The 24,805-nt window shown below is 43.6% G+C and overlaps 1 protein-coding gene across 1 annotated transcript; it reads right to left on the bottom strand.

The window, feature by feature from the left end:
* Positions 1-28: 28 nt before the first annotated feature.
* On the bottom strand, positions 29-24,804 carry LOC130707535 (tyrosyl-DNA phosphodiesterase 1-like; the record flags this gene model as incomplete). The annotated part of the gene is made up of 8 exons (XM_057542572.1): positions 29-158; positions 5,630-5,812; positions 7,907-7,985; positions 8,443-8,610; positions 12,175-12,267; positions 16,999-17,033; positions 22,299-22,395; positions 24,665-24,804. Coding segments are annotated over 8 exons (846 nt in total), but the record flags the coding sequence as incomplete, so codon positions are not given.
* Between the last annotated feature and the right edge of the window lies 1 nt (position 24,805).

The raw sequence follows: 24,805 nt of genomic DNA, 5'->3' as shown, positions 1-24,805 counted from the left end.
TTAATTCGCTGCGCGGGGCGGCTTTCGCAGTCCAGATACCGAGAGCGCGGACGGTGGGTGCAATGGGCTGCGCAGGTAGGTCCTCCTCTCGGGCTTAGGGAGCGGGATCAACAGGTGGAGCCCGCCGTACCTCCTCTGAAGGGGCTCTGTTCTAGCTCCTGTATGGGAACATAAGTTCTTGTATTCTTGCTTTGGTTTTAGCGCAGTGGCTGTTTACGTACTGACTGTGTGCCTGGAGCCTCGAAAACGTTTTAGCATTTAATTTACAACTCAACCAGCCTGTATTGGAGGTGGTGTTTTCCGCAGGTTTTCATGCCTCGCCTGTTGCTCACTGATGGTTGGGGAAGGTCGGGCTGCCTCCAATAATCAAGCTAAACTGGGTCCTTTGTTACATGCAGAGAAATCAGCTTCACGGCAGTTAATCTTTTCTTCGATGTGGGGATCACCAGACCATCTGGGAAACCTTTCCCACGCACTGTCTCTATGTCCGGTGACTTTGGGAAGTCCTAAAGGACAATGGGGGAATTCACCAAGCTTAGGTCGAGTGAGCCTCCCCACCACCCCGGAGCCAGCATGGGACACAGCTGAACTCATTTCTTGGAGGAACTTGCCAGTGTGTCCCCAAGAGCCTGGGTGGCATAGTCTGTGCCCAACTGGTGCCTGAAGCCTATGGGGACTGCACTTCCTGTGCTCCGGACTTCCTCATAGGTACTTTTCCATCTGGCTGTTCATTTGTATCCTTTAATATCCTTTGTAATAAATCAGTAATGGTGAGTAAAGTGCTTTCGTGAGATCTGTGAGCCTTTTGGCAAATTATCAAACCCAAGGAAGAGGTCATGTTACGGAAGGCTAGTCTGTGTGCCTGACAAACAGTGAGGCCAAACAATACCAAAACGTCAGTTCGGAGCAGAGAAAGGTATGTTGCAGGGCCCTTCAAGGAGACGGGTGGCTCATGCCTTAAAAACCCAGAACTCCCCAAGCTTTCAGCAAAGCCCTTTTATAGGAAAGGTGAGGGAGGGGCGTGGTGAGTGGTTGCAGACTTCCTGGTGTCACATCCCTTGTTCTTGAGGTCAGGTCACGGTCGGGTCACCATGTTCCTGTTAGCCTCCACCAAACAAATGTTATTCTCTGTTCTGACAAGGAAGGGCAAGGTCCCAGGGCACAACTTTCACCCCTCGAGGTCCAGGCACTGCCTAAGAGGAGGGGTTCCCTGTGCAGACAGGTTACCCTGCCCGGGAGCCTTAGTCCAGCAGCCGGTCTGGGTCCTCCCGCCAGTGCCCAGGCCCCGCTAAGGAGGCAGATCTCAGCTGCTGGCGCCCGCAGGGCCAGGTCCCCAAACGCTGCTCAGCTGTCATCACTGAGGGACCCAGGCTCCCAGAACCCCAAGGGCCCTCAGACTCCTCAGGCCGCCGAGACAGAGGCCAGTCCCATGGTCGGTGACCCATGGAGACCGCTGCACGACCAAAACAACCCAAAAAACCTGTTCTGCTTAAGTTACCTAGAGTGACTTCTGTTATCTGCAGCCAAACCCTGACTAATAGATGCATTGAACACATACACACACACACACACACACACACACACACACACACACAAAGTTATCTCTTAAAAATGATTTTTAGTATTAGCAAGATTGAACACGTTTTCAAATATTTATCGGCCATGTATAATTGTCTTTTTAGGAACTACCTCTTCTAGTCTGAGTTCCTTTTTAAAGACAGTTCTTTTGAAAAATTGTTTCATAAGAACTCTCTTTACGTTGGGGATTCTAATGATGCAAAGGGTATTGGGTTTTTTTTTTTTTTTTCCCCTCAGTAGATTACATGTCTCTTACCCTTGTTTGTGGTGTTTTTTTTTTTTTTTAATTATTTATTATTTTTATTTTTGGCTGTGTTGGGTCTTCGTTTCTGTGTGAGGGCTTTCTCCAGTTGCGGCGAGTGGGGGCCACTCTTCATCGCGGTGCGCGGGCCTCTCACTATCACGGCCTCTCTTGTTGCGGAGCAGAGGCTCCAGACTCTCAGGCTCAGTAGTTGTGGCTCCCGGGCCCAGTTGCTCCGCGGCATGTGGGATCTTCCCAGACCAGGGCTCGAACCCGTGTCCCCTGCATTGGCAGGCAGATTCTCAACCACTGTGCCACCAGGGAAGCCCTGTGGTGTTTTTAATGTCACATGTGGTCTGATGGTACCAATCTCTACTGTTCCATAGGTTGTCTTTCTAGCTGTCTTCTAGTGACAGGAAATTCAGAGAAACCAATAGGCCTGTTTCTCCAGGAGGGGGATGTCCCTCATGCCCTGAATTCTGCCAGGAAAGTAGATTGGATACCATGTGACGTGGAAGAGGGGCTCCTGCAACCTTGCTGTGAAAACCTCTCCCCTCTGTGTCCCATGGACAGTGTCACCCAGTATCCCAGGGGAAACTGGAGCAGTTTTTGCTGAGCTGTTTGGGGCTGTTGTCCTAAAGCTAAGCAGGGGTGGGGGTGGGGGACAGACAGGTCCTAGGTCTGGTCCCTCATGTCCTTGTATTGCACGAGGGACAAAGCCTCATTTCCCAGGACATTCAAGCATATTCCAAGCAGAGGCCTCTTCCACCCCTGATTCTGCCCCTTCTTTCATTTCCTGCCCCTCCTTTTCCCCCCAGCTTCACACTGAGATTCTCACTTTCCCCTTTTTTCTCCGTATTCATTCTTTCATTCAAAACACATTTACTGGGACTTCCCTGGCGGTCCAGTGGTTAGGACTTCGCCTTCCAATGCAGGGAGTGTGGGTTCGATCCCTGGTCGGGGAGATAAGATCCCACATGCCTCACGGTCAGAAAACCAAAACATAAAACAGAAGAAATAGTGTAATAAATTCATTAAAGACTTTAAAAATGGTCCACATCAAAAAAAATCTTTAAAAAAAAATATTTACTGAGCTCCTGACCCAGGGGAAGAAGACAGGCAAATCTACACTTTTCATCAGACTTATTCCACTAGGGGTAAGGAACAGAAAGAAGTAAGTGTAATAATAGCACCTATATTGTGAGTGACTATGTGCGTCCAAACTAAGGCACATCAAGGGTAATTCACTTGCCAAAGGTCACAACTAAGGATTCCAACCCAGGCACTGGTCAGAGATCATGCTGTTAACCAGCAACCCATACTGCCTCCTTGGTTATTACAGATATGAGATTAGGGCTCTGTGCCATTTGTCAGCCAAGGTAAAATGTTTTGTGCTATGAATTTGTAAATCATGGCAGGCAGGGGAAGGACAATCTCATACAAAATAAAGTTCACAAGAATTGCAGTCGAGTTTTATGAAAAGGAGGACTATGGATTTCTCACATATCCAAGAAGGGATTTTGAGAGGGAAAATAATGCTCCCGCGGAAGACTCACCCACGCAGGCCTCACCCTTGCATTAGCGTGCAAAGGTGAGTTCTACCTGGCACCAAGCCTGGGAAGAGATAGACTCACTTCCTCCTTGGACCTTTGGGCTTAGACGTCATCCAGCATGGAGGGGATGGAAAAAGATATGCCATGCAAATGGAAATCAGAAGAAAGCTGGAGTAGCAATTCTCATATCAGACAAAATAGACTTTAAAATAAAGACTCTTCACTGCATAATGACCGAGGGATCAATCCTAGACGAAGATATAACAATTGAAGATATAACAATTGAAGAACATTAACCTCTTTTCATTTGACTCTGGATTTCTCTTAATTTCTATACTACTTCACTTTCCTGGTTCTTTCTGCATGTTAGAGATCCTAAACCATAAACTGGTATTCATAACATTTCTTTCACATGAAGTACCTGTTATCTCATCTGCCAAACCCATTTAAAATGGACTAGTGGAAATTGCCTCAGAAGCCAAACAGATTGCACCTGTGTACAAGGGACCAGGTGTCTCTGAAGGGCTCCTAGATCTTTTGTATTCTTGCTGGCACGGTGTCAGGCTGGCCAGGCTGGTGAGTGGCTAACAGTTCAGATTTTAGGTGATCTAATCCTTAACTTGATAGATGCTGGGTGTAATCTACAGATTCTGCATAGAAATTAGCACTTACCCCTGGGAGAGCCCCTACCAGCTGTCAAGTGCTTTACCAAATAGCTCTATACTCAAGAATGCGGCTTCTGGGTGAGGGAACAGTCGTAGTCATTTTACATGGGGTTAGAGAGAAGTCTTGGATGATGAAAGATTTTAGCTAACCTACACGCTATAGGTAAACATTTCCAAAAACATTGCATAACCTGAATACAGAGTGAATTGTTTTCCAGTAAATACTGGCTTCAGCATTTTTCAAAAATCAAGGAATGGTATATTTTATAGAATGGGAAAACTAAGAAATGAAATTTGACCTGTTGTAAAACTAGGCTTTAGTGCTGTTGAATTTCAATAATGGGCATACAGGGTACATTAGGAGTAAATGTGAAAGAATAGGGTCATGATGGAATCTGATACAGGGTGGAAAACATTTCTCTTAACCAGAAACACTGGGCCCTAAGAAGTTGTCTTAGGGTCAACCACATGAATTTAACATACAAAAATGGCAATTTAATTTGGTTCAAACATACATTTCAAACTTTTGTCTTTTCCTTGTAAAGAATAAAGTTCAGTTCACGGTATACCAGAGTTAAAATTGCACAGATGTCAGTATTCCAATAGAGAAAAATCATTTTTTTTAAAAAGCAAAAAAATAAAATTTCAGTTCAGGTAGTCAGATATTCTTTTATAGTCTTACTACTTTAGGGAACAAACCCTTCCTAGGTATAAAAATCTGGAAAAAAATGCCATAGTTGCCACCCTATTAATAACTAGTTTCCATGCCCCATATTTGTTGGAGAACCTACTTTGTGATGTTTAAATTTTTACCTTAAGGTGCCTCAATTTCCCATTTATTAAAATGGCTGTATTGCCTCTAGAATTAAAGCTGAAGGGGAAAAGCAATTTTTAGCGATTCCCCTTATTCTACCAACTTGTTCTTGAAGCTACAGTCATGCCCAATGTTCCTACCCCCAATTTTTTTTTTTTTAAAACCTTCGACCGGGCTTCCCTGGTGGCGCAGTGGTTGAGAATCTGCCTGCTAATGCAGGGGGACACGGGTTCGAGCCCTGGTCTGGGAAGATCCCACATGCCGCGGAGCAACTAAGCCCGTGAGCCACAATTACTGAGCCTGCGCGTCTGGAGCCTGTGCTCCGCAACAAGAGAGGCCGTGATAGTGAGAGGCCCGCGCACCGTGATGAAGAGTGGCCCCCGCTCGCCGCAACTAGAGAAAGCCCTCGCACAGAAACGAAGACCCAACACAGCCAAAAATAAATAAATAGATAAATAAATTAAAAAAAATAATAATGCTTGTAATTCTGCTGGCAATGATTTATCAAGTATTTTTTCCCTTGGCTTGACGACCTGAAGGAAGGAATGGAGAATTCGCCGCCTAGTCTGTGGCTGAGATGGAGCTCTGAACAAACCAGCAATCTCCCAGCACCAAATGATATTAGGGCCACTTGATTACAAATGACTATGCTAATGTACTGCTGTTTCCGTCCCCAAACCACGGAATGAAACATCTCTCTATGACAAAGAGGACTTACTTGATTCTTCTCCTGGACCAGAGGATAAGAACGGTGACCTCAAGGAGGAGAAGCACTCACCAGATGAAGAGGAACAGTACTTCCTGGGGTCCTGCTTTCCTTGCCAGGTGTCACCAAGCTCTCTTTAAACTCAGAACACAACCATTTTGATTCATCGGCCCCCATGGAGCCAACGCTTGAGAACTGACCTACTATAGGCCAGGACTCTGCTTTAGGTATGGATGAGGCATGCTCTTTCAGAAGCTGTGAGAGAATAAAAACGAATGTACCGTCACTCCAAACACGTGAACAGAAATGCTGTGACAACTCAGAACACGGTTTTCCGCCCTTGGAATGCCTCGTTCACAAGGAAAGGCTGAAAATATTAGCGACCAAGTTCATACCCATGGGTAGTTTTTTTTTCCTTCTTTGGGAAATATTTTTAAATACTGAAGATATTTTATTTTAATGGAGTAAGTGGACACAAGTATTCTTCTTCCAAAATTCTTTGATTTGTACTAAAAGCAAAAAGAGATTAAAAAAAATAAAAAGAAGACCCATTTTAGTAGCGATGTCAGATAAAGCACCAACCTGCCACACGAAATTAGATTTCTGCCTTGAAGTTGCAATGGTTTAACATACCTAAACAATACTAGGAGGTCAAGCTATTGTATATTTTGACGCGTATCATTTGAAAGAGGTTTAACTCTTGGGATCTAGGCAGCTGTGACGCTCTGTAAATAAAAGGGAATATATTTACATTTAGATACATACTACCATAAGCACTGCAGAAGACTGACCTGCATTTCCTGCTTTGTCTGATATTTATGCAAAGCTGCAGAAACAATTCAGAAAATACTGGGAAATTTTATCCATTTAAACTCGTACCGAAGGTCTTCCTAGAGGCTGGAGATGGCAACAACAAAAAAAAGCCTCAGTTCCTGCCCCAGGGGAGCTCATATTCTGATGGATGTATTGTTTAGTTTATACGTACTATTTTCCTTATCACAGAGTAGGCATTAATATTTATAAACGCACTTCCCCAAAGAGCCCAAATAGTTCTCAACTTCCACCCTGGGTGCAGCATGGCATAGGAAACAGGACTGAGCCAACAACAGGCCTCGGCTTCTATTTTGGGCTATTCTGGGCTCAGTCCTTGATCAGGTACATGGCCCTAGCCAAGGCCCTGGGCTTCTCTTTACACCTCAGTGGAACAGACGTCTGATCACCCATCTTCCTTGGAATGCAGCTATGATGCAACACGGGTTCCCGACAGTGGAAAGTGGCCGCAAACTCTAAGATGCTACTCCGCTTCCAGTAAGACTGGGATGCTGCACGATATGGGCCATCACCGGGCCGTTCTGAACCACCGGCCCACAGGCTAATACACACTAGTGCTTACCCAACACTCAGCACGTGCCTTGCATTCATTTCCTCATTTAATCCTTAGGCAATTCTGTGAGGGAAGTACTGTTGTTATGCCCATTTTATGGATGTCAAGAGGGGTTAAGGAGCAAGTCAAGGTCACACGGCTTGCAACCAGGTCAGGATTTGGCCCCGGGTGTGGGCATCCGCCCACAAAGCTGTGCACTTAGCCAGTATGTGGGACCCTCTCCTCCCCAGGTCAAGATAGAAAGATGGTGGCTTCGAGACCTTGCCCGCTTTCAGCTGTGGTCTCACTTACAAAAGGAAATTAAAGTGAAAAGTTGTCATTGGCCGGGCGGAATTCTCACACAACATAAATAATTTATGGAAAAAGAGGGGCTTTTAAGAAAGCCCCTTTAAGGAATTTACTAAGGTCGATAAACTGACTCCTAGAGAGAGGTGGGGAAAACTTTAAACCTTAACTTGCTGGTTGTTTAATTTTGTTAAAGACCTTTCTTGGCTTATTTTCATACCAGCAGCAAATGTCATTGTCATAATTACAGTTCTCAGGGCAATGGTTTAGCAAACAAAACACATCATAGCTCAGCTGTAGTCTTCACTCAACACTATTTTCTGTTCTGTGTTGAATTTGTGTTAAAAATCCTTGATGTGCTGATCAAAAGCTATAATACTTATATGAATAAAAAATCTCTAACTATCTTTATTACAAGAAATAAAAAAACTAAAAATCCTCCACGTACTTTTGCCATTTAGAATCGTTAACTCTACACCTATAAATGAGGCAAAATGTTAAAATACAAGTAATTACTGGAAACTATAATTAGACAATCAATTATCAAGTGCCTACTATTTGCCCAGAATTGTGCTAGAGATACTATGAATCTGCCTTCAAAATATACCAATTATAAATGAAAAAGGACAGAACATACATTAAATTTTAAAAAAATGGTAAAATAGTAAAAATTCTGTTACCTTCCTAAGCCTAAAATGTCCCCAGTTATCTTTTTGATTTCCTTGAAAGCGTCCCGGGGTTGAGCCAATAAGGTAAACACTAAAAAGATATAAAGCACAAGTTACAGAACATAGTGATTTGTGGACTCCCCAAATCACAAAATATGCAGGAAAACTAACATTAAGCAAGAAATATTCTAAGAGCCAACCCACTTTCTTGAAATGCCTCTTCAGAGGAGTAACTGACACTTAAAATCATTTTTGAGCACATCAAGTAATGGTGGGACACCCACGGGGTATAAGGTACCAGGCAAAGAGCTCAGCAATTTTAAGAGAAAGCTCTCCGGCTGGGATGGGAGGGGTGGGGTGGTGGCACTCAGGTGAGGGGCAAGATCTCCCGGCCTCCACTTCAGTGCCTGAGGACCAGGAGGTGCAGACAGTGACAGGCCCTGCTCTCATCACGTCCCGAAGGACAGCCATCTCCTGCCGGGCCCCTGTGTTCCAGACCTCACATGGCGTTCAAGGTAAGCACCCCAAGTTGCTAAGAGACCACGTACTTTGTTTCTGAGAGGTCGTGCTCCTGGATGGTATCTATCCACTCCTTGAGGGGAGCGGCGTTACAAGCCATCAAGTAGCTGATGAGGTCAGCTTTAAAGTGTGTGGTTGATTCTCCAGATCTGTGGGTCCCATGGACTATTCGTGGGTACAAGGGGCTCAACCATATTCTGGAATGGAAAAAAATATATAACCTTTAACAGTCAGAAGCACAGCTGATCACAGTGGTACCTCTGTATTGATTAGGCACTCACCCTAAGGAGGAGGGGAATTCTCACTACCTCTCTCCACATGGTAGGTAAGGTCACCCTTATAAAACATGAAACAAATCTGACGGCACCACTCCAATGGTTCCCATCATATTCAGAATTATTTTTGAAAAACTCACTGTGAATTTAAGACCCAGTAAGACCTGGCCTCTGCCCGCCTCTCCCAACTCAGTCTCTCCATGCTCCCTCCTTCATTCACGCACCTTCCTTATTCCCTCCCCCTCGCACCTCTACATCATTTTTAAAGACTTGATGACAACAGTTAAGTGCTCTACTCCTAATTGCTATAGCAACTCCACACCACCAGCAGTAACCCCAGCAAGGTTCTGCCCATGCCTACGTCAATGTAGCTCTTTAACCAAGTGGAAAATAAAAGTTATCTAAGAAAAAATGTATGTGCAAATATGTTTTCAATAAACAAACTCACTTTCATATATAACATATGGGATACATATAATCCCACATCTGGTGTCTGGAATGAGTATAGACCACATTTAGTCATGTTATATTAACACTAACCTCAGACTTTAAAATAATTCAGTAAAAAAACTTTAAAGACATCTTTCATCAATTCTTTGTCAGTGTACTTTGCCAAAACTTCTATATCATACCCACAAATGGCAAACAACCACAGCTAAACCCAGTCCTTCTGTGAACTGGTCCCTTGTAGATTACAAATAAGTATGGCTTCAAACTTCTTGTGCTGTTTCTTCAACAGCAAAATCAGGTTAACAGTCCTGCCTCACCAAGGCGCCCACGAGGTAATGAACAGGGTCTAACTTAAAGCAGCCTCAGCAAGTACGAGCTGTGTCTGCCTTTTTCCCCTTCTTGGCTTATTTCCACCACACTTCTACCCAACAAGCCAAAAGAGAAACTGCCCAATTCCTCTTTCACCCAGCAGCCCTCCAAGGAGACTAGTAAGAGGCAGGCCGTCAGGGCAGGAAGGATCCAGAACCACGAGGATCCCGGCTGTGCGTCTTGTGAACTCTGTACACGTTTCTAGCAGGGTGGCAAGTCACACCTTCCCTTCCCACCTCGAGGTGACCCCTCGCATGAGGGGTTATACTTGCGACCAGGACGGGAGTCCAGGCTCTGGACCTGGATCTGCTTCTACCTGGCTGTGTCATTCTGGGCAAGCTCGGTGACCCCTCTGGGCCTCCCTCTGACCCTGTGCGTGTAACACGACCATGTCGGGCTGGCTGGCTAAGGTCTCTCCTCCCAGTAGCAACTCGGAGCCCGCAGGGTGAGTGGGGCTCCTCCTGGATTAGAGGTCCACTCACGAGAGTAGTTCTGGATGAGGAACATGACAGACGACGACTTTCTAAACCAGGATACCAAGATGTGAGGCGTTTTTAACATTTCATAAAAGAAGAAGAGAAATCATCCGGGGCCAAGTAATTTTAAAATTGAGAAATTAACAGGCGGACCAAGAAGCAGGTGAAAAGGATGGCTGGAACACATGTGGAGGAGGAAAGAATCAGCAGAGCCATGACAGGCTGAGTAGGAAATAGGATTACACAAAAAAACTACTTTTAAATATTGGGTTGGCCAAAAAGTTCGTTTGGGTTTTTCCAAAAGGTCTTACGGAAAAACCCGAACGAACTTTTTGGCCAAGCCAATATTTTTAAGAAAGTTACAACCCACGACATGAAAGTACCAGACAGAGTAGAATCTAGACTAACCGTGAGATAACAGCACCTCCTATTCTGGGGTGGCCGGCAGAGGGAAGTTAGAGGTAGATTTCATACCCTTGGTACTTTGAGTTTTGAACCACGTGAAGTTACCTAGTCAATACATTTTTTAAAACATTTAAATTAAAAGTTTTTTTTAAATAAAGGAGAAAAATGAACACCCGAGCCATTTACCCTTAATCCCTTCCCCATAGTAGCCAACCCAGAGACGCCTAAGGAAACAGGCCTGGCTGCCTATAAGCTCAAGCTCCAGAGGGCTAGAGGCTGTGGGTGGGATTCTTTGAGCCACAGGAGAGCCAACTGATAAATCCCTTTAGCTACGTTAATTATTGTTCCCCCAAGAACAAGCTATGTTAATCTCACTTCCTTTTTAGATGGGGCTACATGAGTCACGAGTCCCAGAATCCAAGCTAGCAGCTTAGAAGCTCGTGGGGCAGCAAAGACCTTGTTAACCGGAAGCTCGGTGGACCAAGAGCACTGCGGCTGAGGCTCTTAGAGACAGTCCATCCCCGAGACCCTGAACCCATCGCAACAACGCTGCATTCTGAGAAGCGTACCTTAAGTGGGACACTTGGAAACTAGAACATGTTTATAGGAAAACCATCAGGCAGTGGGGACAGGGGATCAAGCTACCTGCTATGGTGGGGAAGGGGAGTGAAGAGAGGACGACACACACCTGGCTCAGGGAAAGGCTGTGTGAGGGAAGAGGCAGCTCTGGTGCTGCACGGCCCACTCAGGTCCAGCAGGCCCAGAGGATGGGGGCTGGGAGGCTCTCTGTCTCAGCTCAACTGAAGGTCTAACTTGGGCTCAGTCAGAGCCCCGGATTAGGGTTCCAGCCCAGGCTGGGCAATGGTATGAGCAAGGGAACGAGGAGGAGGATGCAGGGGAAGATACTCGAACCTTGAAAGGCTGAGTTCCTTCTAACACAGGAAGGCAGAGACGTGCAGAATAGCTTAAGTGAAAGAAAGCGAAATTAAGGCTGGTCATAATGAAGCCTTATCGGGAAGGAGAACAAAGGGTGAAACGATTTGAACAAGTCCCTAAAATCCCTAAAAATAAACCTAAACTTCTCGTAAGAGATCAAAACCTAGATCTGGCATATATGCACCAAGGACCAAGGGTTAGTAATTAAAAAAAAAAAAAAAAAGCCATGAAAAACCTTCACGTTCAATTCTTTTGGAGATTCACAACCATGTTACAGGCTCTAAAAAGACAGCCGTTTAGATTTGTTTTATGGGAAACTAAACTGACTGGGAGTGCGGGGACATTTTTAGTGTACAATCAACCCCCAAGCTTTCTTTTGACACCTGCTGGGAAGTGGCAAGCAAAAGTGGGTGCAGGAATAAGTGAGGACCAAGAAAGTTATCAGGAGGGTCTTAATGGAAAAATAATAGGTTCAGACCTTTCATTTTTCATCCTCTTTCCTGCCTCAGATCCTTGGATCTACTTGGCTGTAGAGTGTATGTATGATGCTATTTTGTAAAAACTAGAAAAAAACTACGGTGTATAAATATGTATGTTTACAGGTATAATAAAGGCAGTTATGGATGATTATGTGCTAAACGGTTAACACCGGCTACCTCAACAGAGGAACTGGCGGGAGGTAGTAAAAGAACACTCTCACTTTTTTTTACATGTGTCTCTTTTCTATGCCATAATTCTGGGTTTTTTCACAATTAAAAAACAGGAGAAAAAGAATAAATCGAATGTTCTCGCTTTTGACCTTTCTCAGCGCACACAGTGACTACCAAGAAATGGCCGGAACCCTACAAACCCTTGTGTCTTCTGGTGCCAGTCGGCGTGAATGAGGTTGGAGGTGTGTATGACAACCCGGAGGCCTTCTTCGTACAGCAGTAGCATCATTTTCCTTTAAAAACAGAAAAAGGATCAAAAAACATTAACAGCACTCTCATAATACCTTTCTAATGCAAATGCAATAGCTAAAGGAGTGCTTTAAACTCTGATTACAGTATCCCAACTTTGAACATTTAGTCTTCTTTTCTCCTATACATCATCGCTATCAAAGTCTGCTTAAGTGACAAGTGGAAAAGCACCTTCCAAAATGCTGAGTATTTGCTGGTATATGAACTTTTTGCTCCATCCCGTCCACGTGGCCAGTCCCGGCACTTTAAACCCCTCCCCACTGTAGCCTGGCTCCTTATTATCTGTTCAGCATCACCCATTACTATCAGGGACAACAGGAATCTTCCTGTCCAGTGTTTTCAGAGTATGGTCACAACCTCTCGCTACGCCGTGGCTGCCTAGCATTAAAAAAAAAAAACTGCAACAGAATAAGCTAGAAACTCAAGAGTATACTGCATATATTTAAGTGCTGGTTCGTGACACTCTTGTTTCAGCACTTATCAGTACAGACACGTGCAGCAGACTGAAATGACAAACGCATTTCCTACTGTGGGTTGCAGTTTAAGTTTGGAAGATGCTGCATTTTCAAGAGACTGATCCTTCTTCATACTCTACAGACGCCAGACTTGTCACCAGCGTGTACCTGGGCTTGAGGTAAGTCTTCCCTTTTCTTCTCCCTTTACTCAAATCAGCCCTAGAGATTCCCTTCTTTCCCATGGGGCCTCCCCAGTCATCAGATTATTTCTCTTAGTTTAATTCCAGTGAGAGGGAGGGAACAGGACAGATAAGAGCTTTCCATCTGAAGCTGGAAGACCTAAGTACCAGTGTTCATCAGTTAGAAGTCATAGGACCCTATGTAAGTCATTTAATATCTCTGAGTCGTTCCATGTCCCCTGAGCCTCGGCTTCTCACCTGTGGCATGAAGGATCAACTCCATGTTCACTTCATAGGGCTGATGTGAGAATGAAATGCAGTACGTGTTTTGTTAAATGTAAAACACTCCAGGTGTACATTCCCTCTACTGCTTCCATGCCTTGCTTTACTTTGCCATCTACTTTCGGATGATTCTTGGCCTCCCAATGGTTTTCTAATTATTTCAGGAACCTAAATTCTCTCTCCCCCAACTAGAGATTCATTCAAGGCAGTAACTCTGCCTTATTTCTATGGAGGCCAAAATGCTACTTAACATTTACTGATGGAAGTCAGTTTACACGTGGGAAAAAAATGAACCACTGGTTCTCTCAAATAAACAACATCCCAAATACTATCTCGATAGAATGGGGTTATTAGCATTAAAAAATACAGAAAAGACTATACAAACACAGAATGAGATTTAGCTCTTGCCAGCATGAGAATTTAACCCAAGCTGGCAAATGGTAAATTAATGCAAAGCTGGAGAAATGACAGCTGTTGAATCAATCTTCTTTCCATGTATGAGATGTGCTCCCTGAAATCTGAGCAAATTTACATACACAGTTGCCAAATTAGTAGTTGACTGTAATTAAGAATAAGCCAGTTATGAATTCATGATTTAACTTTTACAAATATTTCCATTAGTTAAGGCAGCAATTAACAGGAAAATCATGCACTAATGTCAGTGAATCCTATCAAATAGCATTGAGAACTAATCTAAGGGGAGTCATATTAATCTTTTCATAGCCAAAATGGCATGTCCCAATAAGATCAGAGCTAAAAATGGATAAAACATATAAAGAAATGAGGTCTTCCCTGAAGAATACTGACCTGCATATTATCTATTAAGCTATGGGGGTGGCAGAAGGGACATTTCCCCTATTTGAAGCTGTTCCTGCACAGGGGGAAGGCAAGCTAATGTCTGTGGAGCATTTATGTACCAGGCATTGCTTTAGAAGCCGCACAGAATGCTAGCACACTGAATCCCACCCAATCCAGAGAAGGCGCTATTGTTCCCATTTTACAACTGCAGAATCCGTGGCTAGGACAGGTCATGGGGACTATCCAGCTCCCCACGTGAACCAGAAGCAGCGCTTATTTGGGTCACACATGTTGGATCCTCCTCTCACTGTGCACGGCTTCCCTTGGGCTGGACAGGGCCGCAGCTACTTCATGCTACTGGGCAGGAGTGGGTCACATGGAGGGGAGGCCCTGCTACAGCCCGAAGAGGAGAGAGGCCCATCCTGCAGTCTGCTCCTGGCTGCACGGCCACATCTGACGCTTCCCTCCCGCTGTGGAGTCTCAGGGCCGTGGGAGGTGCCTTTGCTTCCCGCTCTGGGGGCCACCAAAGAGCTTCAGCATGTTAAAGCACTATGAGATAAGCCCCGGGACTCACAGCATCCTGGAAGCAGGGGTACAGCTCGTTCACCGTCTCTAAGAGGACCACGAGCTCCTGGAGGATGGGGCTGCATCTGGTCACTTCCAGATGCTCCGCAAGTAGTCACCACCAGCTGACGCAAGTGTGACCCCGGAGACTCCTTCAGAGTTACTGTGGCAGCTCCACTCTGTCGGGGGAGGGCGGGGGACGCGTTCACACCTGTCACCAGGAGCTGGAAGGCTTTCCTTCTTTCCTAGCTCATGTGTTTGTCTTGCCTCTCTCACCCGAAGACTAAAAGCTGGAAGGACAAACACCATGATGTCTCCAAACACTTTACGTCCCCCCGAGCTGTGCTTCAAGAATGTAATAGATATTTAATGAATAACTCTTAGAACATTTTAAAATGAACAACGGAAAGTAATTTCAAGGCATGAGTTCAATCTCCTACAAAATACTGGCATTTTAACAAAAAGTAAACCACACACACACTACAGAGTGGGGAAAGGGTCTATCATTACTTCCCTAGGCACTTTCAACTCTGAATGAGGAACTCTGCTGGGTTTAACCTGCAAAATGCATGTGTTGGAGGCGAAGGAAGAATGGACTTGCAAAGCGTGTGTGTGTGTGTGTGTGTGTGTGTGTGTGTGCGTGCGCCAAAGGAAACAGACTTAATTTTAGCAGTGAGGAAACAACAAAAGTAAATTAAGAACTTAAGCAAAAATAAACAGTTCTAGTCCTGTCTCCAACACTGGCTGGAGGAAAACTGCCTACCTACTTGGGGGCTCTAGTCTATAAAATGAAGACAAAGGACCAAGTAATTTTTTGAATAGCATTAAAAAAAAAAAAAAAAAAAGGATAGCCCCGCCCCCCTCAAACGCTACTGTGTCAGATCTGGGCCAGCCCAGCACTCAGTCCCTCCCCGGACCCAGGCTCTCCTATGACTCGCTAGCATATTAAGTGCAGTGTGAATACGCCCAAGAAACGCTGGCTGCGGGCACAGAACGTGTGCCCTGCACAGGAATCCCGCACTGCAGGTCTAGCAAATCATGCCCAGGATCCAAAACAGGGCTTGCTGAATGTATTCTGGAATCAGTAAGGTATTTAGGCTAGGGTTCCAGCTAAGGGTGGGGGACAAGGACCCATCTGGTGCGACACTTTACTGGCAGAATCTCTACCCAGGACGGCTGACTACTGCTGCCCATCAGTGTCTCCCACAGTGGTGCAGCTACAGGAGCCTAAGATGCTGACTCAGCCTATTCAGTGCTATTTTGTATCCTTTGCTGAAATTAGCATTCTGTGAGCTCTGTGCCTGATACTCCAGCTAGGTAGGTGCTTGAGGTCACTCTCAACAACCCTCCATTACACTAAAGTTACCAATTAGGGGTGGTTGGTAAATGCAGCAACATTTACACAAGAGCACCTAAAACCAGATAATGTATGCTTGATAGGTATCCTTTCACAAAGTGGCTCAGTGCTTTCTGCTCTGGTTCCTTTCTGGAGACAGACTGGCAAAATATAGCTTTAAGCTTACGAAGAGAATGATGAACATATGCCCTCGTTTTTGGCGTAATATCAGGAAAACAGTGGTCACTTCAAGACTCGGGGCAAACACTTCCTCCCATGAGATTCCTTGTTGCCTTAGGGACAGATACCCAAAGGGACATGCCTGAAGCAGCAGGCTACCTGTTTCCACTGCTGGTCTAGAAGAAAGATAAGGCTCTGTCACACTCTTTTGAGTGTGACATATTTCTAGAGACATACGATTTACAAAAATACTGAAATCGAGGCAACCATGTCTTATTCTTTTCTCAGCTAGAGAACAATTACGTAAAAGGGCTCCATAAAACAGTAAGACTCAAATAAAACGGGAGTCAAGCTGATACGTATCAAGTAGGAAGTAAGAGAAAAGTTTCTCCTGTCTGTCGTTTGCAATGTCTCAGAAATTATCCTCAGAGAATTTTCTGAGATGTCTTGAAGCAGGGACACGTACCAGCCTCTCAAGATGACAACTTCTTGTGAAACAGTTTTTCTTTCAATCACAGCACAGAGTTGACCCAACAGTATTCTATTTGATGCAACTCAGAATCTTAGAAAATTCACAAGACCTTCTTTAAAGTAGTGGAATCCATAGGCATGTGACTACCGCACGTACAGTCATGCGTAACCGCGGACCACAATCTATCCCCCTCAGTCGGCTATAATGAACGCCCTCAAGAGAAAGCAGAAACTGCATCACAGATTCAGACTTTAATGTCCAGAGCCAGAGTCCTGGTACTTGGTCTTAAGGCTGTTCAGAAACAACTCCTTTTCCTCTGCTTCCTAACTGACATCTTTTCCCCCAGCAAAATCATCACATGTGAGTCCCTCTAAGGGCGATTTCTGAAGAGCATCCTTTGACATATTAAACTCATATCCTCCCTCCCCCATTTCATAAAAATTGCTTACGTGTGGTGTGTTCCAAATGCAATATCCAACTTTGCCTAGGATAAAAAAGAGGTCAAGTTACTTGTTTTTTAAAAACTCAATAATACCCCTATCTATTGAAAATTAAATTAGAAAAGATTCAGGTCAACTGTTTTTTGCTTTTAAAGTTTTTACTGCCCTCTAGTGGACAAGCCCTTGATCGCCAAAACAGCTTTTATTTTTTAATTTTTTTAAAACATTTTTATTGGAGTATAATTGCTTTACAATGGTGTGTTAGTTTCTGCTTTATAACAAAGTGAATCAGTTATACATATACATATATCCCCATATCTCTTGCCTCTTGCGTCTTCCTCCCTCCCACCCTCCCTATCCCATCCTTCTAGCTGGTCACAAGCACCGAGCTGATCTCCCTGTGCTATGCGGCTGCTTCCCACTAGCTATCTATTTTACGTTTGGTAGTGTATATATGTCCGTGCCACCCTCTCACTTTGTCCCAGCTTACCCTTCCCCCTCCCTGTGTCCTCAAGTCCATTCTCTAGTAGGTCTGCGTCTTTATTCCCGTCTTGCCCCTAGGTTCTTCATGACCTTTTTTTTTTTTTTTTTAGATTCCATATATATGTGTTAGCATATGGTATTTGTTTTTCTCTATCTGACTTACTTCACTCTGTATGACAGACTCTAGGTCCATCCACCTCACTACAAATAACTCAGTTTTGTTTCTTTTTATGGCTGAGTAATATTCCATTGTATATATGTGCCACATCTTCCTTATCCATTCATCTGTCGATGGACTTTGGTTGCTTCCATGTCCTGGCTATTGTAAATAGAGCCGCAATGAACACTGTGGTACATGATTCTTTTTGAATTATGGTTTTCTCAGGGTATATGCCCAGCAGTGGGATTGCTGGGTCATATGGTAGTTCTATTTTTAGTTTTTTAAGGAACCTCCATACTGTTCTCCATAGTGGCTATATCAATTTACATTCCCACCAACAGTGTATGAGGGTTCCCTTTTCTCTACACCCTCTCCAGCATTTATTGTTTGTAGATTCAAAACAGCTTTTAGAATAGCATCCAATGAGGTTGATTTTTTAAAAAACAACTTCTTTTTTGTTACCCAGAATGATTCAATACATATTGCATTTTTCATTACAGTAATTAGAAGTGAGAAGCCTAATTGCTTTAGATGCCAGAAAACTAGTAAAAACAAATGAGACTCTATGCAACGTTTTAAAATTAGATATTTGGCTTATACAGAAATACACACAAAAAGTTTTCAAAGCATATTTAAAAGAAACATTGAAAGTGGTGGCAGTATTGAGACATTATGATGTTAAAAGTTTTCTCACATTTATAACATAGAAGATGCTGAAAATAAATATATTAAATCCATTTTTCATGTTTTAAAATGATACCTTTACAAACAAATGGGGGGGGGTAGGTGGGGAAGTAAAACATTTTATCTCACATCCAGTATAGCAAGACCTTGGTTAGGCCTCAAGATGAAAAAGTTAAAATAAATAGAGATGTCAAGAATAGCTTACCAGCTAGGAATTCTGTGTATGGACACAAATCCTATCTTCACAACTATGTATGACTTCGGAAAATACTTGAATCTCTATGCCTCATCTTTCTACTCTTTGAAATGAGGGTACTGTTAGGAGATTCAGGGAGTTGTTAGGAATAAATGAGAAAAGTACACATAGAACGCTTAGGAAAAGGAGCTGCACGGGGTAAGCACTCTACAAATGGAAGCAAGTGCTATTAAAATCAAAGAGCCCCCCTGCTCACTCTCTACAGATGGGCCTGTCTGCTGGGGGAAGCAATGGGCAACTGGAATACACAGGTGAGGATGACATAGCTCCTGTCTTGGGGATGCTCACGGACAGGTGGCCAACTTCACTACCCTTGTAAACTCAGTGTTCGGGCTGCTCACAGACTGGCACGCGTTTGTGTGGTCTGGCCACAGAAGAGTGAGCAGGAAAGTGCATTTCATGTCTTTCTTTTAAAAAAAATTAACACAATGTTGTGTTAGTTTCAGGTGTACAGCAAAGTGATTCAGTTATATTGATACATATATATCTCTATTCTTTTTCAGATTCTTTTCCCTTATAGGTTACTACAAAATACTGAGTATAGTTCCCTGTGCCACAGAGTAGTTCCTTGTTGGTTATCTATTTTATATATAGTAGTGTGTATATGTTAATCCCAGTATTTCACGTCTTTAAATTACAAAATTAGAATGAAGACTGTCACTCTGTAAATTGATATTTAGCTCAGAAAAAGCAATGGTCAAAAAACTTGGCTTCTGAGTTTAGTTTTGCGATTTGTTGTGTGCTTTTGGGCAAGTCTAAGCACAAAAGTAAGGATGATAATAATTTCAACAGATAATATTTAATGGGTGCTTCTTTTTGGCAAATGCACCAAATTCTTTGCCCAATAACCCTATGAGATACAGTATTAGTAATTCATTTTAAAGATGAAGAAATGAGGCTTTAAGTGGTTAAGTGATGGGTCCAGAATGACACAGCTAGCAGGTAGAGAGCTGGGACAGAACCCAGGAAGTCTGAACCTGGATCACCAGGTGTGCAAAATGGATAAAGTGACAGCATCCACTTATTATTTGACTTAACGTGACCCAGCTTAGTCAAATGACACTATGTTGTTAAAAAAAATTCAAAAATTCATTTTAAAGACAAGATATAGGGCTTCCCTGGTGGCGCAGTGGTTGAGAACCTGCCTGCCAATGCAGGGGACACGGGTTCGAGCCCTGGTCTGGGAAGATCCCACATGCTGCGGAGCAACTAGGCCCGTGAGCCACAACTACTGAGCCTGCGCTCCGCAACAAGAGAGGCCGTGATAGTGAGAGGCCCGCGCACCGCGATGAAGAGGGGCCCCCGCTTGCCGCAACTAGAGAAAGGCCTTGCACAGAAACGAAGACCCAACACAGCCATAAATAAATAAATAAATAAAAATAAAGGAATTCCTTTAAAAAAAAAAAAAAAAAAGACAAGATATAAAGGTATTTCAATAAGTCAGGATGGGGCAATCACCATGTCCCTCAGACTAGAGCTGGGAGCTTACGAAGGCTCTTCACACGAGGTCTGGAAGACAGGGCTCGTTACACCCTCTAGTGGCTGGCCTGAAGCACGCCACTAGGCCTGCCACCACCTCTCCTAAACTTTTCAGTACATTTGAAAAACACTTTGTATTTCCATTGATTTTATCGCTGGTTTTCAGGATTCCCGTGTTATTTTATTTTCTGCCCACTATTAGTCTGATAAGTGCTATCCTATTGCAGTTTAACCTCTTCTGTCTTTGGAAACAAATGCAAAACAAGGGGATTTTAGGCAACTGCTAAGCAAAGGCATATCTTGTGTAGAAGGTGAGCTGCAAACAGGATGGGTAAAGAGATGGAATAATTTAAAACTCCAACTACATAAAGTACAGTGAGTTACATCACAGGAAAAATGTTGTGAGACGGGTTTAAAATTGATCAGGTTGAGATTTCTCACTGTTTTAATCTTTAAAAAAATACACATACACACATAGATAATATTCTATAGCTAGAAGAAGTGATAAAACTTGAGTTGGAATTCTTTTACCTTGTATGGATGGAGGAAAAAGGACGTTAGAAGGAAAACGGAAAAGAAAAATAATTAGGTTCTATGTAGTTCACTCTTGTCTCTGTACTCCAAGAGCAGAAATCCTGAGCCAATTTCACTAAGTTATTGGCCAGGAGAGAAAAGGGCCATGAAAGAATCATTCATCAAGCTGCTCATGAATGGAGTGACCAACTTGCTCAAATAGGAAAAGGTGAATATTACACCAGCCACTTCAGAACCACCACAGGAAGGAAATCATAAATGTAAACGTTTTCTGAATTCCATGCTACCCCCTTGCCTCCCCTCCCCGCCCAGTTTGCCTGCTTCTTACACAAAATGCCACACATAAAAAGATCCTTTCAGATGTGGAGTTTAGAACAATGAGTCCTAAGGAAACTCCAAGACTCACTGTATTTCCATGAACTGACTGGAAAGTATCAGGACAAAATCATGGGAATATACAAAGAAACAGCCTTTTCTTCGCCTCTTTTCTGCTTTGGTCCCAGCAAACCAAGCCTGTTATGAGACCACTTAACGCCCCTCATCGGACTAGGACCACATGCAGCACACAACTCGTGAGGTAGTTTTCTAACAGGTCTGCTTCTGATCTATGGGTCTCTCCAGTATTGAGTGATTCTTGTGCAAAAGAACTAAGGGCTATGGGTGAAATGTCAATGGCAGGTAATATAAGTTGGATAAGTTGTCACAATAAAAACTACCAGTTTTAAGCTGCCTTCAGAGAAAGAAACTGCCACTGAATTGAATCCAAAAAACCTGCTCAATAATGCTGAAACCTCCGTTTCCACAGGAACGTGGACAAAATAGATACAACCAGAGGGGTGGCAGGTTGGGGAAAGATAGGGAACCCTTGATATACCAGGTACAACTGAAGAAAGTGAACGCTTGAACCTGAACGAGAAAACTAGGGGGACAAAACAGATGACTTCAGATACGAGAATCACTGACACGTGCAAGGAGGAGACTCAGTCTACGTGGCTCCAGAGAGGGAAAATTAGGACCAACGTAGAAGGCAGAGGAAGAAGACTGTGTGTGTCAACCTGGCTAGGCCACAGCACCCAGATATTTGCTCAGATGTTGCCGTGAAGGTATTTTCTGAGGAGATTAACATTTCAATCAGTGGACTTCGAGTAAAGGAGATTATCCTCCAGAATGTTTGTGAGCCTCAGTCAGTCTGTTGAAAAGTGGAAAAGAAATTAAAAAAAGACTGATTCCCTGCAGGAAGAGGGAATGAGGCTGCAGTCGGTCTTTGGCCTCAAACTGCAACATCAGTGCTTCTTGGGGTCTCCAGCCTGCCCTGCAGATTTTGGACTTGCCACCCTCCACAATCACGTGAGCCAGTTCTTTGAAAATAAATCTCTCTCTACACACAGACACACACACAGACAGACGCACACACACACACACACACACACACACACACACACACACACACACACCTCATTGGTCTGTTTCTCTGGAGAACCCTGACTAATTACAGAGATATCAGGTTAACATAAAGGAAAATCTTTCAACCATGAGGGCTACCCACAAATAGGATGAGCTACCTCAGGAAGCGTTTAAGCCAAGGCTGGACAGATGTCTGTTGGTGATGCTGGAGAGAGGATTCCCGCATTAGGTGGGTGGATAGACTCAAGGTCTCAATTTCTTTCCAACTCTCAGACTAAGCATGATCTCGAAGGGCAATGAGTAGCTTACCTGGCAGAGGGCAATGTTTTCATAAGGCTTTGCCTGGGCATGTAGGTGAGCCTTTGCTTCGCGTTTGTCGCCATGCACAAGCAGGATTGGTTTCTTCCTGAAAAAGCGATCAGGAGTATTTAAAATCCATCATTCATGAAGCTGAACTGGCGCCCAGTTAAGGGTCGCTGACCACCGACATCTGTCTCTGGCCTGTGTGGTGACTGAGTAGGGGGCCAGCACAGGACAGTGACCGATTAACCTTTGGTAACTGGTTACCTTTACAATGGAGCCCCGTGGCCTGCGCCTGAAGCTCTGCTGTGACCTGGAGGGGCTGCGACTCAAGAAAGTCCTCGATTATCTTCTTTGGTCCAAAAGGGCACGCCGTCAGCTCTGTGTTAATATGTTTAAATTCAGACAGACGAGAAGATACACAGTCATCGTTGTCTAGTATGATGCTCTTTTCTTTCCCTTCTCTTGGCCCAAACAGTAGACCACTTCCTCACTAGCCATATGTTAAACCCCTACTGTGAGCAAGGTCCTGCACCAGATGCCCAGGATACAAGTGAAGGGGCCCAGGCCCACAGCATGTAGTTTCACTAATAGGTGGTGATATTTCAATGAAACAGAGCCCAATGCACATTGAAAATGCCCTATTTTTAAATTCAAAAGGACAATATAAAAACATTCTACAGGAATAGATTAAAAAGGCTTTTAAAGGAACCATGATCTACTCTGGTTAATTCAAAGCGAGATAATCCTTAGAAATCAATATAGCTTTATAAGCTCTCCCAACAGAACAAAAATTGGATTTTTCTCCAACAAGCAATCAAGCAAGATGAACAACTTCCACAATTACCAATCACATGCAGAATGATTCTCTGCCACATGTGAAGGGACAACACTCAACTAAAAAGAAACAGGACAGAAAACGCACATCCAGGACTGATTCCTAATCCCTAAGCCCGATAGCTTTATTCTAACATGTTAGGTAAAATAAAACTAAGAAACACACCTTCCCCGTTTGTTTCTATTTGGAAAAAATTTTCTATTTTACAACTAGAAACACAGTACAGAGAATAAAGTAAGAGATAATCATGCATCTGTTACCTAGAAACAATTCCTGTTATCAGATTATCAGGTCTTCTTAAAAAATAAAATATTAAACATTATTGACAGAAGCTGAAGTCCTCATTAATCACTTCAGATTTACTGGTGTTCTAAAAACTATCACAAAACGGCAGTGTGGTGGTTAATTTTGTGTGTCAACCTCATTGGGCCAAGGGTGTCCAGATAAAACATTACTTCTGGGTGTGTCTGTGGGGGTGCTTGCGGAGGAGATGACCATTTGAATCAGTGGCTCAACAAAGCAGATCGCCCTCCCTAATGTGGGTGGGCATCATCCAATACTTTGAATAGGGTGGTGAAATTATTCTCTCTCTTGTTTAAGCCACTGTTATTTCTACTTTTCTGTTACATGCAGCTAAAACTAATCTTACGTGTCACAGGTCAAATATGAGCCCTTGAGTGCCAAAGCTGCTTGGGAAATTTCAACAGTATTTTATCTATTATTATTATTTTTGGCTGTGCCTCGTGGCTTGCAGGATCTTAGTTCCCCAACCAGGGACTGAACCTGGGCCACAGCAATGAAAGCACCGAGTACTAACCACTGGACTGCCAGGGAACTCCCAGCATTTTATCTATTATTAATAATGAAGGTTCCCACAATCTGATGTGCTAAATGCACCATGGACTTTGAGGACCCTGACAACCATTTTCCTGCATGTGTATTCCTCCACCTTACTTGCTGTTATGGGACTCTGCCACGTCAATGTGTTAGAAATGGGACAGGTGGCATGTCACCATGGGATGCCATATTTATTTGGTTTGCACTGCCTAATATGAGGCAGACAGACTGAAAACCCATCACTTCCATAATCTAGGTAAGGGAAGGCCCTATGACCCCTGCATTAACTCCTAAGCTACATGAAAAATCACTTGTGAAACAAGAGAGTCTCAAAAACAGAACAGCATTGATGTGCCCAGTGAAGCATGGCATGCTTATAGGTCGAGAACGCGGGTGGCAGTGACCTTTTCCTTCATACTAACATTGGACCTAAAATTCTTTTATTTGGGTTGAAATATGTCCTAATCTACTTCTGGACAGAACAGAAGGACATGCTAAAATCTGTATTAGGAAGGCTTGTGATTAGTTAGAATATATCAAAAAATGCTGTTTTCCCAGTATAACTTAACGTTTTTATGATTTCAATAGTTCCAAAAGAAATATTCAAAGAAGATGCATGGCAGCTGCCTGAGAAACACAAATTGTGTGTTTTAAGGCTGCATTACAGTTAGGACGTCATCCATCACTCCGTGGAACTCACCTGAACTCTGGTGGATACTGTTTTACGAGCCAGTCCACATCAAAGCAGTAGTTAAACTGGATGGGGGGAAGAAAAGAAGTCACGGGCAATTCAGAAAAGCAGTCTATAAGGAGAAGTGTTTGGTTATTGAATTCAAAGAAA

The sequence above is a fragment of the Balaenoptera acutorostrata genome, chromosome 3, assembly GCF_949987535.1.
Source record: "Balaenoptera acutorostrata chromosome 3, mBalAcu1.1, whole genome shotgun sequence".
Taxonomy (NCBI): domain Eukaryota; kingdom Metazoa; phylum Chordata; class Mammalia; order Artiodactyla; family Balaenopteridae; genus Balaenoptera; species Balaenoptera acutorostrata.
The sequence above is the reverse complement of the archived record's forward strand: the minus strand, read 5'-3'. Positions and strand labels throughout refer to the sequence as shown.